The sequence below is a fragment of the Paroedura picta genome, chromosome 10, assembly GCF_049243985.1.
Source record: "Paroedura picta isolate Pp20150507F chromosome 10, Ppicta_v3.0, whole genome shotgun sequence".
NCBI classification, from domain to species: Eukaryota; Metazoa; Chordata; class Lepidosauria; order Squamata; family Gekkonidae; genus Paroedura; species Paroedura picta.
In genome coordinates, this window is record NC_135378.1 from 60,197,456 (window position 1) to 60,209,807 (window position 12,352).

A 12,352-nucleotide genomic window follows, 5' to 3' on the forward strand; every position below is an offset into this window, starting at 1 on the left:
GAAAAACCCTTCAATGTCTGAGAACACCAAGCTCTTCTATTCGCACTACTATCTATTAAGGAAGCCAAAGCCTGAGCAAGACCTAAAGCTGCTTGACTGGCCTCCCCTTAAGGGTGAAACACAATGAGAAATAGGCTTAAATTCTAATCTATATCTTAATGATGGACAAAACCTATTCATCTGAGGTAACATTTTCCCAAGCTGTCAGTCTGTCCCCAAACTTAACTGGAATTGGCAACACTCCTAGTCAGAATTATGACTTCTAAGATAAGATGAAGATGCCACTCTGGAGGAGGGCAGCTGCTGATGTGACCTAGGTGTATTAGAACCATTACACTTATGATGATGCTGTTGTGAGGTAAATAGCTGAAGCATAGGATATTGAGATCCCATTGGGCCTGAAAATCAGTACTCTGATTTAGGTGCCAGAGCTGTCTCACAAAGAACATCTGCTTAAACTAAGGGCAAGAAGAAGAAGAAGAAGAGTTGGTTCTTATATGCTGCTTTTCCCTACCCGAAGGAGGCTCAAAGCGGCTTACAGTCGCCTTCCAATTCCTCTTCCCACAACAGACACCCTGTGAGGTGGATGAGGCTGAGAGAGCACTGATATCACTGCCCGGTCAGAACAGTTTTATCAGTGCCGTGGCGAGCCCAAGGTCACCCAGCTGGTTGCATGTGGGGGAGCGCAGAATCGAACCTGGCATGCCAGATTAGAAGTCCATACTCCTAACCACTACATCAAACTGGCAACTGCAAGACTCCTAACAATTTAGCTGTCTGCTTGTTCTTCTTCATCAGGCACAGTATCTTTTGGAAGAAAGAAAGAGTAGAACCTTCACAAGATAAGTTCTCAACTTTAAGCCCAGTCATAATTGGCAACGCTGTTGATCTCCACCAAGTACGGCACCTGAGTATAATGGAGCTTGTGATGGCCCTCATAGCCAAATCAAAAGAGCAAAAGGGAACAAAAGCCCAACCTAAAAGATCATGCTAGGAACCTGAAGGTTTAGCAAACTGAAAATTAGAATAAAATACATTATTTATTGTCTAGTGCACATAAATAGGAATAAAAACAAAATATCATTAAAAACATACACATTTACAATAACCTATGAAATGTTGCATGTACAATTCCCAAGAATAAAATTAATGGTTACACATACTATGACCAATGTCCAAATGTGTTTGCACCCAAAGGATCCTCTCTAGCGGTCAAGTAAAAATACACAAAAACTCCAAATCCAATATGTCGGGGTGGCAAAACTGTGCCTTCCCGGATGTCCATGAATTACAACCACCATGAGTAATAAAGGACTGGCAGGTAGTGTTTGAGTCCTGAAATGGATAAAAGATATGTAAGAGTACTGAATTCTTTCAAGATATTTTTGTTAAGGCTATTAGTAAAGAATGGTAGTTGCTTACAGAAAAAGTAAAAATAGATAAGTATCCATAATACAATTCTTAGAGAATATGAGACATAGAGTCGGAAATATTGTGGCTAAGAACTAACATTTTGTAAAGGAAAACAGTGATTCTGTTCATACCTTACAGCTGAATCTGCAGAATGCCGTCCTGCATTAATCTGCTTTGAAAGTTGAAGTTTCTGTGTGCAGAACTTCAGTGAGCAGATTTTATCTTCTGACAGGAGTTACAGGGAGAGAAATCTTCTCCCACAAGAGCTGATAACGTGCCATGATAGTTTCATAGTTAGCAATTTTGAAATTGATGCAGAAGAATATAACTTTTGGCCAAGGACACCTAACTTTTTCCCTGCCCTGTCAATAAAAACAGTGTGGTAGTCTTGCACCTCCTCTGTAATCAAGAAAGATGGATGAGTTGTGAAATAATTTAAAAGTTCCTTGTTAATTTTATAAAAAATGTTGTACCCTTTTCAAGGTAGACTAGAGAGACATAGGCTTTTGACACAGTACCTGTGTGATGTCCTCAAGACTGGGAAAGCAATAATCCCAAGAGACTCAACAAAGATGACTCAAGATCTTGTCTTTGGTTTGTGTTCTGAAGTAATTATTTCTGTATCAAGTGGCTGGGCCATTCAAACCATGTTTTCCAAAAATGTGGAGATCCCCTTTCATCAGGGCTCAGATCTGATGTTGCATTGGATCCGTCAGATTCAATCAATGCTTCTTTTCCGCTGACTGCAGCAAGATAACTCAGCCTGTGTGAGATGGTCACTGATGGAGGATACTACGACATCCAATGAGAGTAATAATAGATTTATATCCCTGGGGTTTGCAAAGTTGTGTCCCCAGTCCTCCACATAGCCTGGTGACATCATGTAGGGACGTGAAAGCTACCACATCGGCAGTTGAGACTGAGCCCACAGAATTGTGGTCATTTGTTATGAATCAGACTCAAGTGGAATCTGGCCCCATGGTATGCTGGCATCTCCCTTGGAGATAGATGCTGGTGTAAATCTCAGACCCAGAGCAATCCTGGGCTTCCCTGCAAGGCTGGTGGTGACTCAGAAGTGCCAATGAGGCCCTTCATTGGGGAGCCAATTTGCACTTTTCCTTTAGCCTTGTTCACCAGAGGCTCAGAGGAAGCACAATGAGCCCTGGAGGAGCATGACTAAGATAAGATCTGAGAGGTGGAGCTAAATGCCTCTATTTTGACAACACAGAATTAGGACATCTCTCCAGGGACAGACAATGGACAAGAGTTCTGAGGCTTTAAAGGCTTTCTGTCAAAACTCTGCCTTAAGGTTCAATGCCTTATTCCCCTCTACCTTTTGTGATGAAACATTGGCAGGCCTTACATTTGGAGACACTATGTTTCTCACCCAGTCAAGGTCATCTTCACTCCACATAGGGATCACTTCTAGAGAAGGGTCTTCCAAGTAATGGACGATATTCAGAAGCCAGCGTAGCTTCATAATCCATACAAAGTCTATCACCAATAGCTGGATTCTCTAAAAGCAAGACCGTCTCCTTTGGTGGTAACAAGAAAGGGAGTATGTGAGCCCTGGACGGGAATAAAGTTCTAGGTTCCAGTGTGCAGCACCCACTGAAGGCTTTTAGCTGTAAATAGGTATCCGATGGCAGGCCTGCTCATGGAGTCTCCCCATGGGACTGCAAAGATCATGAAAAATTCCACCTATGTGAACATACTTGTTTTTCTCAATATATCTTAACAAAGAGGCAATATTCCACTAAACAGGTCATCTAGACAAGAATGGTTGCAAATAGCTTTGGGCAGATTACCATAATAACAAACAGAGCTGCAAATATTTGGATGTAGTAGAAAGTTCAGAAAGTAGTAGAAAGGGCAAGGCACAATAGTAATAATTAAGTAAATTCAGGTCACTCTAGTTATTAGAAGAGCTGGTTTTCATATCCCACTTTTCACTATCTGAGGGAGTTCTAAAGTAGATACTAACACCTTTCCCTTCCTCTCTCCACAAAAGACAGTCTTTGGGGCAGGTGGGGCTGAGAGAGCTCTAGGAAAACTAAGAGAACTGTGACTGTATGTGGGGGGGGGAGTGAGAAATCAAACACATATTAGAGTCCACCATTCTTAACTACTATACCACGCTGACTCAGAAGGGTGCTTTTTTTGCTCTAATAAGATTATGCAGCTGCTATGCTCATATACATAATACAGCCTATATGAAACACCCTTAGACTTACAAATCTATTTAAATGCTTCAAGTCTAAAGTGAGTCAGATGAGCGTTATCCATATAAGCATTAAACAATGCTTTTCTCAAGAAACAAAACACAGAAAGCTATCAGCCCAAGTAAAAGGACCTGCAGAAAAGCATGTTATGCTACAGAAGCACGAAATGACTGGGGCAGTTTAGGAGGGGTTACAGTATATAAAAAGGTGGCCTTTTGTACAAATCTTCCTGAGAACTGAGATAAAACATGATTGCTTTGGAGTGGTATCACATGTAATTTAAAAGAACATTTAAAAACTCTATGGAGACTTGGGCCCAACAATGCTGTACAATAAAAAGGAATCCTGGTATATTTCACAAAGTCTGAGAATCAGAACACATACAAATCAGTATGGAAAATCCTTCTGCATGCATCTTGGTATAGAAGAGCTGATTATACACTCACACACATGATACATTATGATAAGTGACTGAGCAATTTGAAAGTCAAACTTGCATAGTAGTAGTGGGAGAACAGGACAGACAAGGTGAATCAATTCAGATTTTACAAAAGGGCAGAATTCTGATACAAAAATAAAATAATGTTTAAGCCAACCACTGTGGTATTCCAATAAAGGATGCACTCTTTCTTCATGTTTGTTTTAATCAATAATGTGTATTTGTCTTTTCAAGACAGTTTTGGTAGCACCTCCTCAGACTGGCTTTTACACTTGGAAATTTACAAGTGTCAAAATCTTACATCAATAAAGTTGTAACACTAGCAGCTTGAACTTAAGTCTCTCTCAGATTTGTTTGCCCTATATTGTAAACAATGGATGTTTGGAAATGCTGAGCAAACAGTTTGCTACTCCAGGCACCAATTATCATCATGTTGCCAAATAGAGTGAGAGAACTTTTTCACTAAAGAGTACTGACATAGATATACCAATTTTTGACAATTTTATATATGTATTGTCTGATTTTAATTAAGAAACATGCAAAGGCAGCGTTCAGGATGAAGCCAGACCAGCAAAATTAGAGGTAATAAGAAAAACGAATACAAGCCCCCTCCCTAAAGTTTCACTAACGTTTCAGACTGTTACAACTAACAGTGTTTTGTATTAACACAGAATATGATATACAGAACTGTGTGTGTATGGAGACCATGAGCTTTATTTTCAGTAACGTTGCTAGTCTTATGACAAAGAATGCTGCTGGTATTGGGCTCCTTCAAGCCTTGGATGATTTGTCTACAAATTCTTACAGTTCTCATGGTACACCAACAACTAGTTTGCCAGCTAACCTCTAGTTTAATATTTAAATAAGAACAGTACAATAACTAGAAAAAGGTCAGTGCTTCAAGTGGCAATGGTGAAGCCACACCAAACCCAACAGTTTCCAAGATAAAGATGCAAAGATCTACACTTCAGCATCAGTAGTGCAATACAGTGGCCTTTCCTGAATAAAGGAGCAGAGCCTTACCCACAATAAAAGCTTTAAATAAGGTAGATTGTTGTCATTTATATATCAATTCTGCCTATTTGATATAAAATATATCGGGAAAGCTTCAACTGACTTTTACAATCTACATTCAACTAAAGCTCCACATAAGCGGCGTCAATGGAATGAACAATGGGAATGCATTCAATAGAAAAACACTTTCAAACAGAAAGTCAATTAAGTAACTGAACATCTGTAATGTGTATCAGACATAAAAAGAACAATGGACCCTCTTATTACTTGCACTGTTTTTAATGGACCAAAAGGAATGTAAATTAGTCCATATCCATTTCTTCAGATGATTTAGTCTGCTGGCAACTGTCCTCTGATTTTGTCTCAGAACCGCTTTGTCCATTCATTGGTCCATTGTGTTCATTACTAGATTTTGCTTGACCTTCAGACTGTGGTTCCACCTTGGGTTTCGGCTTGTAAATAATTGGATTGCATAAATTGTCCAGTTCCTAATATTATTAAAATTAAGAAAAAATACAAGTAAATACAGCAACTCGATGAAGAAATAAGAAACTACAGCCATACAAAGTTGGCATTGCCTATGATTTGGTAGAATCTGGTTCTGGTATTAAGCAACACAATTTGAGCTTTACAATAATGGAAATCTTATTTATTTAACAACTGGAATACATTAAAATTTAAGTCACCCATGAAGTTGGAGAAAGTTGTTTTTAAGGGTGCATAAACAGAGACAGGATATATAATTTGGATAATGGCAATATCCATGTACAATTTGGCAAATTTCATTTATAGCTGCCATGTTCAAATACTAGAATACTGAGTTTAACTACAAAGATACAGTAAAGCCAATGTGTGTGCTTTTCTGATTGTTTTCTGCATGAAAAAAATGAACTGTCATTATGACAGCATTACAATATTCTGCTTACACCTCTAGATGCTAGTCAGCCTCTCTCCAGTTCAAGGGAGTAGGGCTTAGTACTATTTGTGAACTGAAAAAAAGTGATCAAGAGTTTTGCATAGAGACTATATTAACAAGTTGAGTATACAGGTGTGTTGATACAAAACAAAGTACTTGTTGAAGACCTATTAATGTTTGCAGAAATGTATGCCTTCGCAATTATCTGTAATATTCTGGTAACATTCTAGTACTGTAGTACTAGTACTCTAGTATTCTAGTAGTATGCCACGTATCTGTAGTATTTTGGTAATACATTAACTCAAAAGCTGTTAAAGAAAATTAGTTCTCAAACAACGGTGATGGTGGTCTTCTATTTGAATATATGACAAGCACCATAGTGGGGTGGGGGCCTTCCACACCAAGGACCCAGATGCCATGCAGCTCTCTGCATCCATGCCTTTGGTCTCATTGAGAAAGTGCCCAAACAGCAGTCTTAAATTCAGGGTTCTCCACTTTTGTATTCAGCCTGGCACTAGTTGGTGGGAGGCAGCTTATATTCATGGCTGTATTCTTTTCAAGGAAACATGGTATTAGTTTTTCCTTCATAAAAATATCTCAGATATTTACCTTAGCTTTTGCGATTATTTCTGCCACTTTCACAACAGGATCCTGTGATAGACTCAGCCTGTTTTGTGCATTCATTTTTGAGTTCAACCAGCTCATAGCCTCACTGGTATATTTTTCTACTTTTTCCATATCAACAGGATCAATATGCTCATATTTTTCATCCTGGAAAAAAAGATGTTATCCAGAATAATAAAACACAATTAAGCTGGAAATGCTCTGTTCCCCTATGGCAAGCATTCCATCAAAACACCAGTTCTTACTGGGCCTTTGTATTTGTTCCAAGCCCTGGCCCATCCAGTTATATTTTCTTGACTGCTGTAAACTGCTGGATGCCTGAGCTTTGTCTCCAGATACCAGTTTCCCTCTTCCAAAAAGTTTTGTTGCTAGAATCATTGTAAATTATCTATAAAGTTATGCAGAAATTTGAAGCAGTATTATTAAAACTGTCCTGTAAAATTCTAATTTCACTTTACTTAGGAACATGCAACACTTTCTCCTACCTTATTTTTGAATCCTTCTACAGCTTTCATAAGCAGCTGAAGTTTCTTTCCCAATTCATTTAAAGCTTTTGGCCTCTCTTCGTGTTCCATGTGTCTTTCATGAATAGGATCACCAAATTTCTATAATATAACAATGTTTATATATTTTTAACAGTGCAGAAACAGTACAGAAAACCTAGGTCATGATAAGGGTATAACGCCAAAGTGTGAGCAGAGCTTGTCTTGTTGTGTACTGCTTTTCCAACTTTGCCTTTCTGTTCCAGTTTCAGAAAAAAATGGGTCGTAATAGCTGAGAACATTGAGAACAGTACTAAATGTGGCATGAACATGCAGAGAGAAGGAAGAACTGGTAGCATCCTGCACACACAAATATAGCAAGAGTTTCTGGGGATAATTAATCAGAAATCAGGAATAGTTTAATAGAAAATAGTTAAATTAACCAGTGAGAGAGAAGAGATGCCTGAGGACCGCATGCTGAGTGATAAAATATTTTTCAGGCAGTCTTGGGAAAAAGTAAAAGGTCTGTGTATGAACTGGGAATATTCCCTAGGGAGGGACTACAGCTAAATACAGGATATAAACCTTTAGATGAGACTCAAGGAATAGTAACTCAAGGTTCTTTAGCAGGAATTTGTGTTTACTTTTTGTTCATATGTGCTAAGATTTTTGTTCATAAGAACATTTTGTGGGATATAGAATATCCAACTCTATATTGATCTTCAAGGCCATTTGCGGTCCAGGTCCTGAGCATCTGAGGGAGCACCTATCTGAGTTCATCCGCCAGAAAGAGCTGCAATCATCCAATGCCAACTGTCTGAGAGTCCTGCCCCAAGGGCTACTCTTGGCCTCGACCCGGGCCAGGGCTTTCTTGGCTCTGGCCCCCCCTTTGGTGGAACAAGCTCACCGAGTGAGAACAGATCCCTGACAGAACTCAGTGAATTCCACAGGGCCTATAAGACAGATCTCTTCCACCAAGCTCACGATTTGGGGCCAGTGGAAACCTACCAATACAGTTTGGTAGGGCTCCCCTTATATCTTCACCCTATCTCACCACTCCCAAATGTGGCTGTATTAAATTCAGTTGTGATTTAAATTAGGTTCTAAATGATTTTAATGCTTATTTATTGTTACAGAACTTTGTTTATGTATATTTTAAGACTGTACACTGCCCCAAGATGCCTGGCTCAAGTTGGGCAGCATATAAGTTAAAAAATTAGGAAACCTAAAAACTATACATGTACCAGTTAAATTTAATATGAATATACGCATGATCAGCTGAATATGCAGTCTCATTTGACTATGATTTTTCTATTTTTAAGAATGTAATCACTTTGCAGACTTTGGCAAGATACCAATAGTAACCATACAGACAGTACAAGAATTACATTTACGTGTATGCATATCTTACCTTCATTTCCTGAAGTTTTTCCACATATACATGTTTTGGCTGGTCCTCTCCATCTTCATAAAGCCAGTTCTCTGTGTCTTCTAACATCAATGTTATCTTCCTTGAATCCTAGGAGTTAAAAAAATATTTAGCTAGTACTTTAAACCTTACCCTTCTGAATTATCAAAAAATCTAATGGGATTTAGGTTCAGAATGCTCCAACTACTGCCCCATAATTACCAATGTAACTGAACCATCAAGAGGATAGTATACAAGCTATAGAAAAATTACCAAAATGGGTATAAACCCTTATATTTTTCATAATTACAAACATCAGTATAAGATGATATAAGATGATAATAACAAAACACTGATTATCAGAAAACACCTCACAGAAAAGAAGTTAAGAATGGTGACAGGGACTCAATGCCATCAATCTGGAGAACTGGGTTTGATTCCCCAGTTCTCCACGTGAAGCCTGCTGGGTTACTTGAGCCAGTCACAGTTGTTAGAACTTTCTCAGCCCCACCTACCTCAAAGTGCTTGTTGTAGGGAGAGGAAGCCTCTCTGAGACCATTTAAGGTAGAGTATAAAAACTAGCTCTTGATCTTATTTATGGTGTCACACATGTGGAAAAATCTAGAAGTGGGTGCTGTATCATGCCTCTGAATTTCTTCAGTTCTGGCTACTTATATTTGGCTACAACAAGGCAATCAACTCTGCCAATCAACTCTGTAGCCAAGCCATTTAAAAATCGTTAAGTGAACTTTGGACTAGTGTAACCATTGCAACCATTATCACAGCTTTCAAAATTAAAGCACAAAATTAGCCTAAAGAGATCATTTTTTTTTTGGGCCTAATGTACATCTGAGCCACAGATTCACTTTTACAAAGCAGCAAGTTGACAGAAACTTTATTTGTCCTATTTCAGCAATTATTGCTTAATTGGATTAAGATTTTTTATGTTAAATATTTCCTACAATAGTTCTTACATCTTCAGTAATGAATTTTTCATAGACACCACAAAGCTTGTCCCTAAGATCATATACATATTCTTCAACAGCATTTTTGGCATCGTTCTTCTCTTTTTCCAGCTTGTCTTGCATCACCATTTTCCCCTGTAAAAACACCACAATTTTAGGATCAGTATAATGCATGGAAAGATGTTCACTTGTGATTTTGGTAATGTTCCCAAACAAACCATTCAAACTTACAAAATCTGTTAACCTGATACAGATATTCCATATTCTCTGAACTTACCAGTAAACAACATCTATTGGGCCTGCACCCCCTCCTATCCAGATAAGCGCACTCTCTGGGACTGTGAATGAAATGTTACCTGAACATATTATGTTATGATTGTTGACTGTTAAGACTGTTGATATAGCTACCTGAATTAATATGGTATTTTATCATTGTTGATCATGTTAAGGTTGTTGACACAGTTACCAAACTTATCTTGTACTCCGTTACTCATCTAACATTTTCTGTAAGCTGCCCTGAGCCCCAGGGGAGGGCAGTATATAAATACAAATAAATAAAGACATAATAAAAATAAAGGAAGCTGCCATTGTATTTTTTAGATATCTAATATTTTGTGAGCTTTTCAAGAACACCAGGTAGCTGAAGTTGGAGAGTTTTTAAAGAGGCTGCAGTCTTTTAAGCACCTTCCAGGTGGATTTGCAAAAGGCATCTAAATTTTAAATGAATCACGTTTCTTTGAAAGCAAAAGAGGATGGGGACACCATCTTTAGTGGCCCATAGAATTGGATCCCTTAGTCCAATCTTCTTCAAACTTGTTTTTGGGTTTTTTTTAGGAGCTGCACCAAATTAGCAGTGCAGCTGACAGTTCCTCCTTGCCCCCTCAACTTTGTTGCTCGAGTCTACCTCAAAACACAGCCCAATCCAGAGCCTCAGATACCTCTATATCAACTCTCTATTGTACCCTAAGTAAACTATTGACTAGAATGGTCCCCATGGAGTGTAATGAAACTAAACTAAATAAATAAAATCAGCATTCCGAAATATTTACTGAATCTGAACACCATATTGGTCCTGGGATTCTTTGTGTTCAATACACCCAAACCGGAAAAACACCATGAGGCTTTTTTTTGCACACCTCTATACAGAGGCAAAAATAAACAAGTGGGAAAATGTTCTTACCTCATTTTCAATGTAGCAGTTAATAATATCTTGTCCCAATTGCCTATATAGGTTAGCTTGAATAGGTAGATCAATACTTTTGATCTTTGTCTTTGTTTTTCCAGACTGAGCCGTATTATCAAGCTTGTCTCCTGATGCAGTCTACAGAATGACAGATACTTCAATGTTCCAATGTTTAGAACACTTTTAGATCAATATATAGCAATGCAATGGATCAAGATAGGTAGTTTGATTCTATTATTTATTTATTTTAGCAGTAGAAAAGAGCAAAATCCAGTAGGACTTTAAAGACTAACAAAATGTTACGTTAAAATTCATGGCAGGGTATAAGCTTTCATGAGTCACTGCACACTTATTCAGATAGCTGAAGAAGCAAAGTCTTTAAAGCAGCGTAATGAAAACTGACCTCACATGTTTTCTGTGTAACTATAATTTCTGTAGTTTATATCAGTGGTCCCCAACCTTTTTGAGGCTGGGGACCGGTAGAGCAACTGCCCGCCCGCGCATGCCATGCACGTGCAGCTGCGCATGCACAATGCGCAGGCCCGGCCCGGCTGTGCTCGCGCAATGCGCGGTCCTGATTCCCTCTCCCCCCTCCCGCAGTAAGAAGCTTCCCGGGCCGCAAGCTTGCGGCCTGGGAAGTTTTTTACTGCGGGGGGGGGGGGACGGGGAGAGGGAGCCGCAGCCCGGTGCCATGGCCGTCACGGCTCGGCACCGGGCCGCGGGTTGGGGACCACTGGTTTATATCATTGTTTTTAATGGTTAATATAATTTCTGCACAAGAGCAAAACCCCACATTGGTGTTCTTAAAGAATTGAACAAAGCAACTTTCCACACAAAATTTTGCCTCTTCTGGAGTAGGTCTGAATTTTGTCCACCCCACCATCTTGTGGTTTTTGAGTCCTCCTTTGCAGTGATGTTTTTCCCCCTTCAGATCTTAACTTGCAGTTTTCCAGTGAGGAACTGCCATATTGGGATATGATTCTCACCATGCCACATCTTTACCCCGTCTACTAAGTACCCTTCTCTGTGCAATTATTTGTCCATGAAGCTCCTTTTCTTTTCTTTTTGGTGGGTAGGTCTTGATGCCACACACTTGTATTTTTCTTCATTCCCCCCTTTCTCTTCCCCTATTGCCTCCAGTGTGTTATCTTTCTTTGTTTTCTTTGCAATGCATATGCAAAAACAAAAAGGACATTCTTTTGCTGACAAAGTACACAAGGACACATGGTGTATCCAGTTCAACCATCACCAGCCATTTTCATGGCTGTTGATCGAGGCAGAGTAGGGGACCTTTGAAATGGTGGCAACCATGCCGTTTCTCATAATATGTCCAGCTTTTTTGGGACAATGCTTTGATATTATAAAATTACTGCAGATGTGTAAAAAAAAGTCCTGTTGCATAACCCTTTGTTCAAAGATGTGGAACACATGGGGAAAGTCAGATCCAATTTCAAGAAAAAATTCACCCCCCCCAAAAGACCCTTTTTGTGAAAGACTGTAATGCAAAGTCAAAGCATCAACTGAAAATTCAATACACTGGGAAACAGCAGCAACAGTGTGGTGGGGAAAAGATATCAGTCTATTATACTAATTCCTGAACATTTCAATTTCTTGCTAGTTTTAAAATGACAGACCTGGCAATAGGTATTATGGACTTTCTGCATTAGAATCAGAATTCCTTTACTG

The 12,352-nt window shown here is 39.0% G+C and overlaps 1 protein-coding gene across 2 annotated transcripts in view; it reads right to left on the reverse strand.

The window, feature by feature from the left end:
• Positions 1–1,021: 1,021 nt before the first annotated feature.
• The window catches only part of HSPA4L (heat shock protein family A (Hsp70) member 4 like), a 35,250-nt gene continuing 23,919 nt past the window's right edge, over positions 1,022–12,352 (reverse strand). For both annotated transcript variants that reach the window (XM_077300340.1, XM_077300343.1), the window contains 6 exons: positions 10,664–10,804; positions 9,493–9,618; positions 8,522–8,629; positions 7,114–7,233; positions 6,614–6,775; positions 1,022–5,576 (listed from right to left, as the gene is read on the reverse strand). In XM_077300340.1, coding sequence (XP_077156455.1) covers positions 5,391–5,576; positions 6,614–6,775; positions 7,114–7,233; positions 8,522–8,629; positions 9,493–9,618; positions 10,664–10,804 — 843 coding nt within the window. In that variant the 3' untranslated portion in view covers positions 1,022–5,390. The remainder of the gene's footprint in view (positions 5,577–6,613; positions 6,776–7,113; positions 7,234–8,521; positions 8,630–9,492; positions 9,619–10,663; positions 10,805–12,352) is intronic.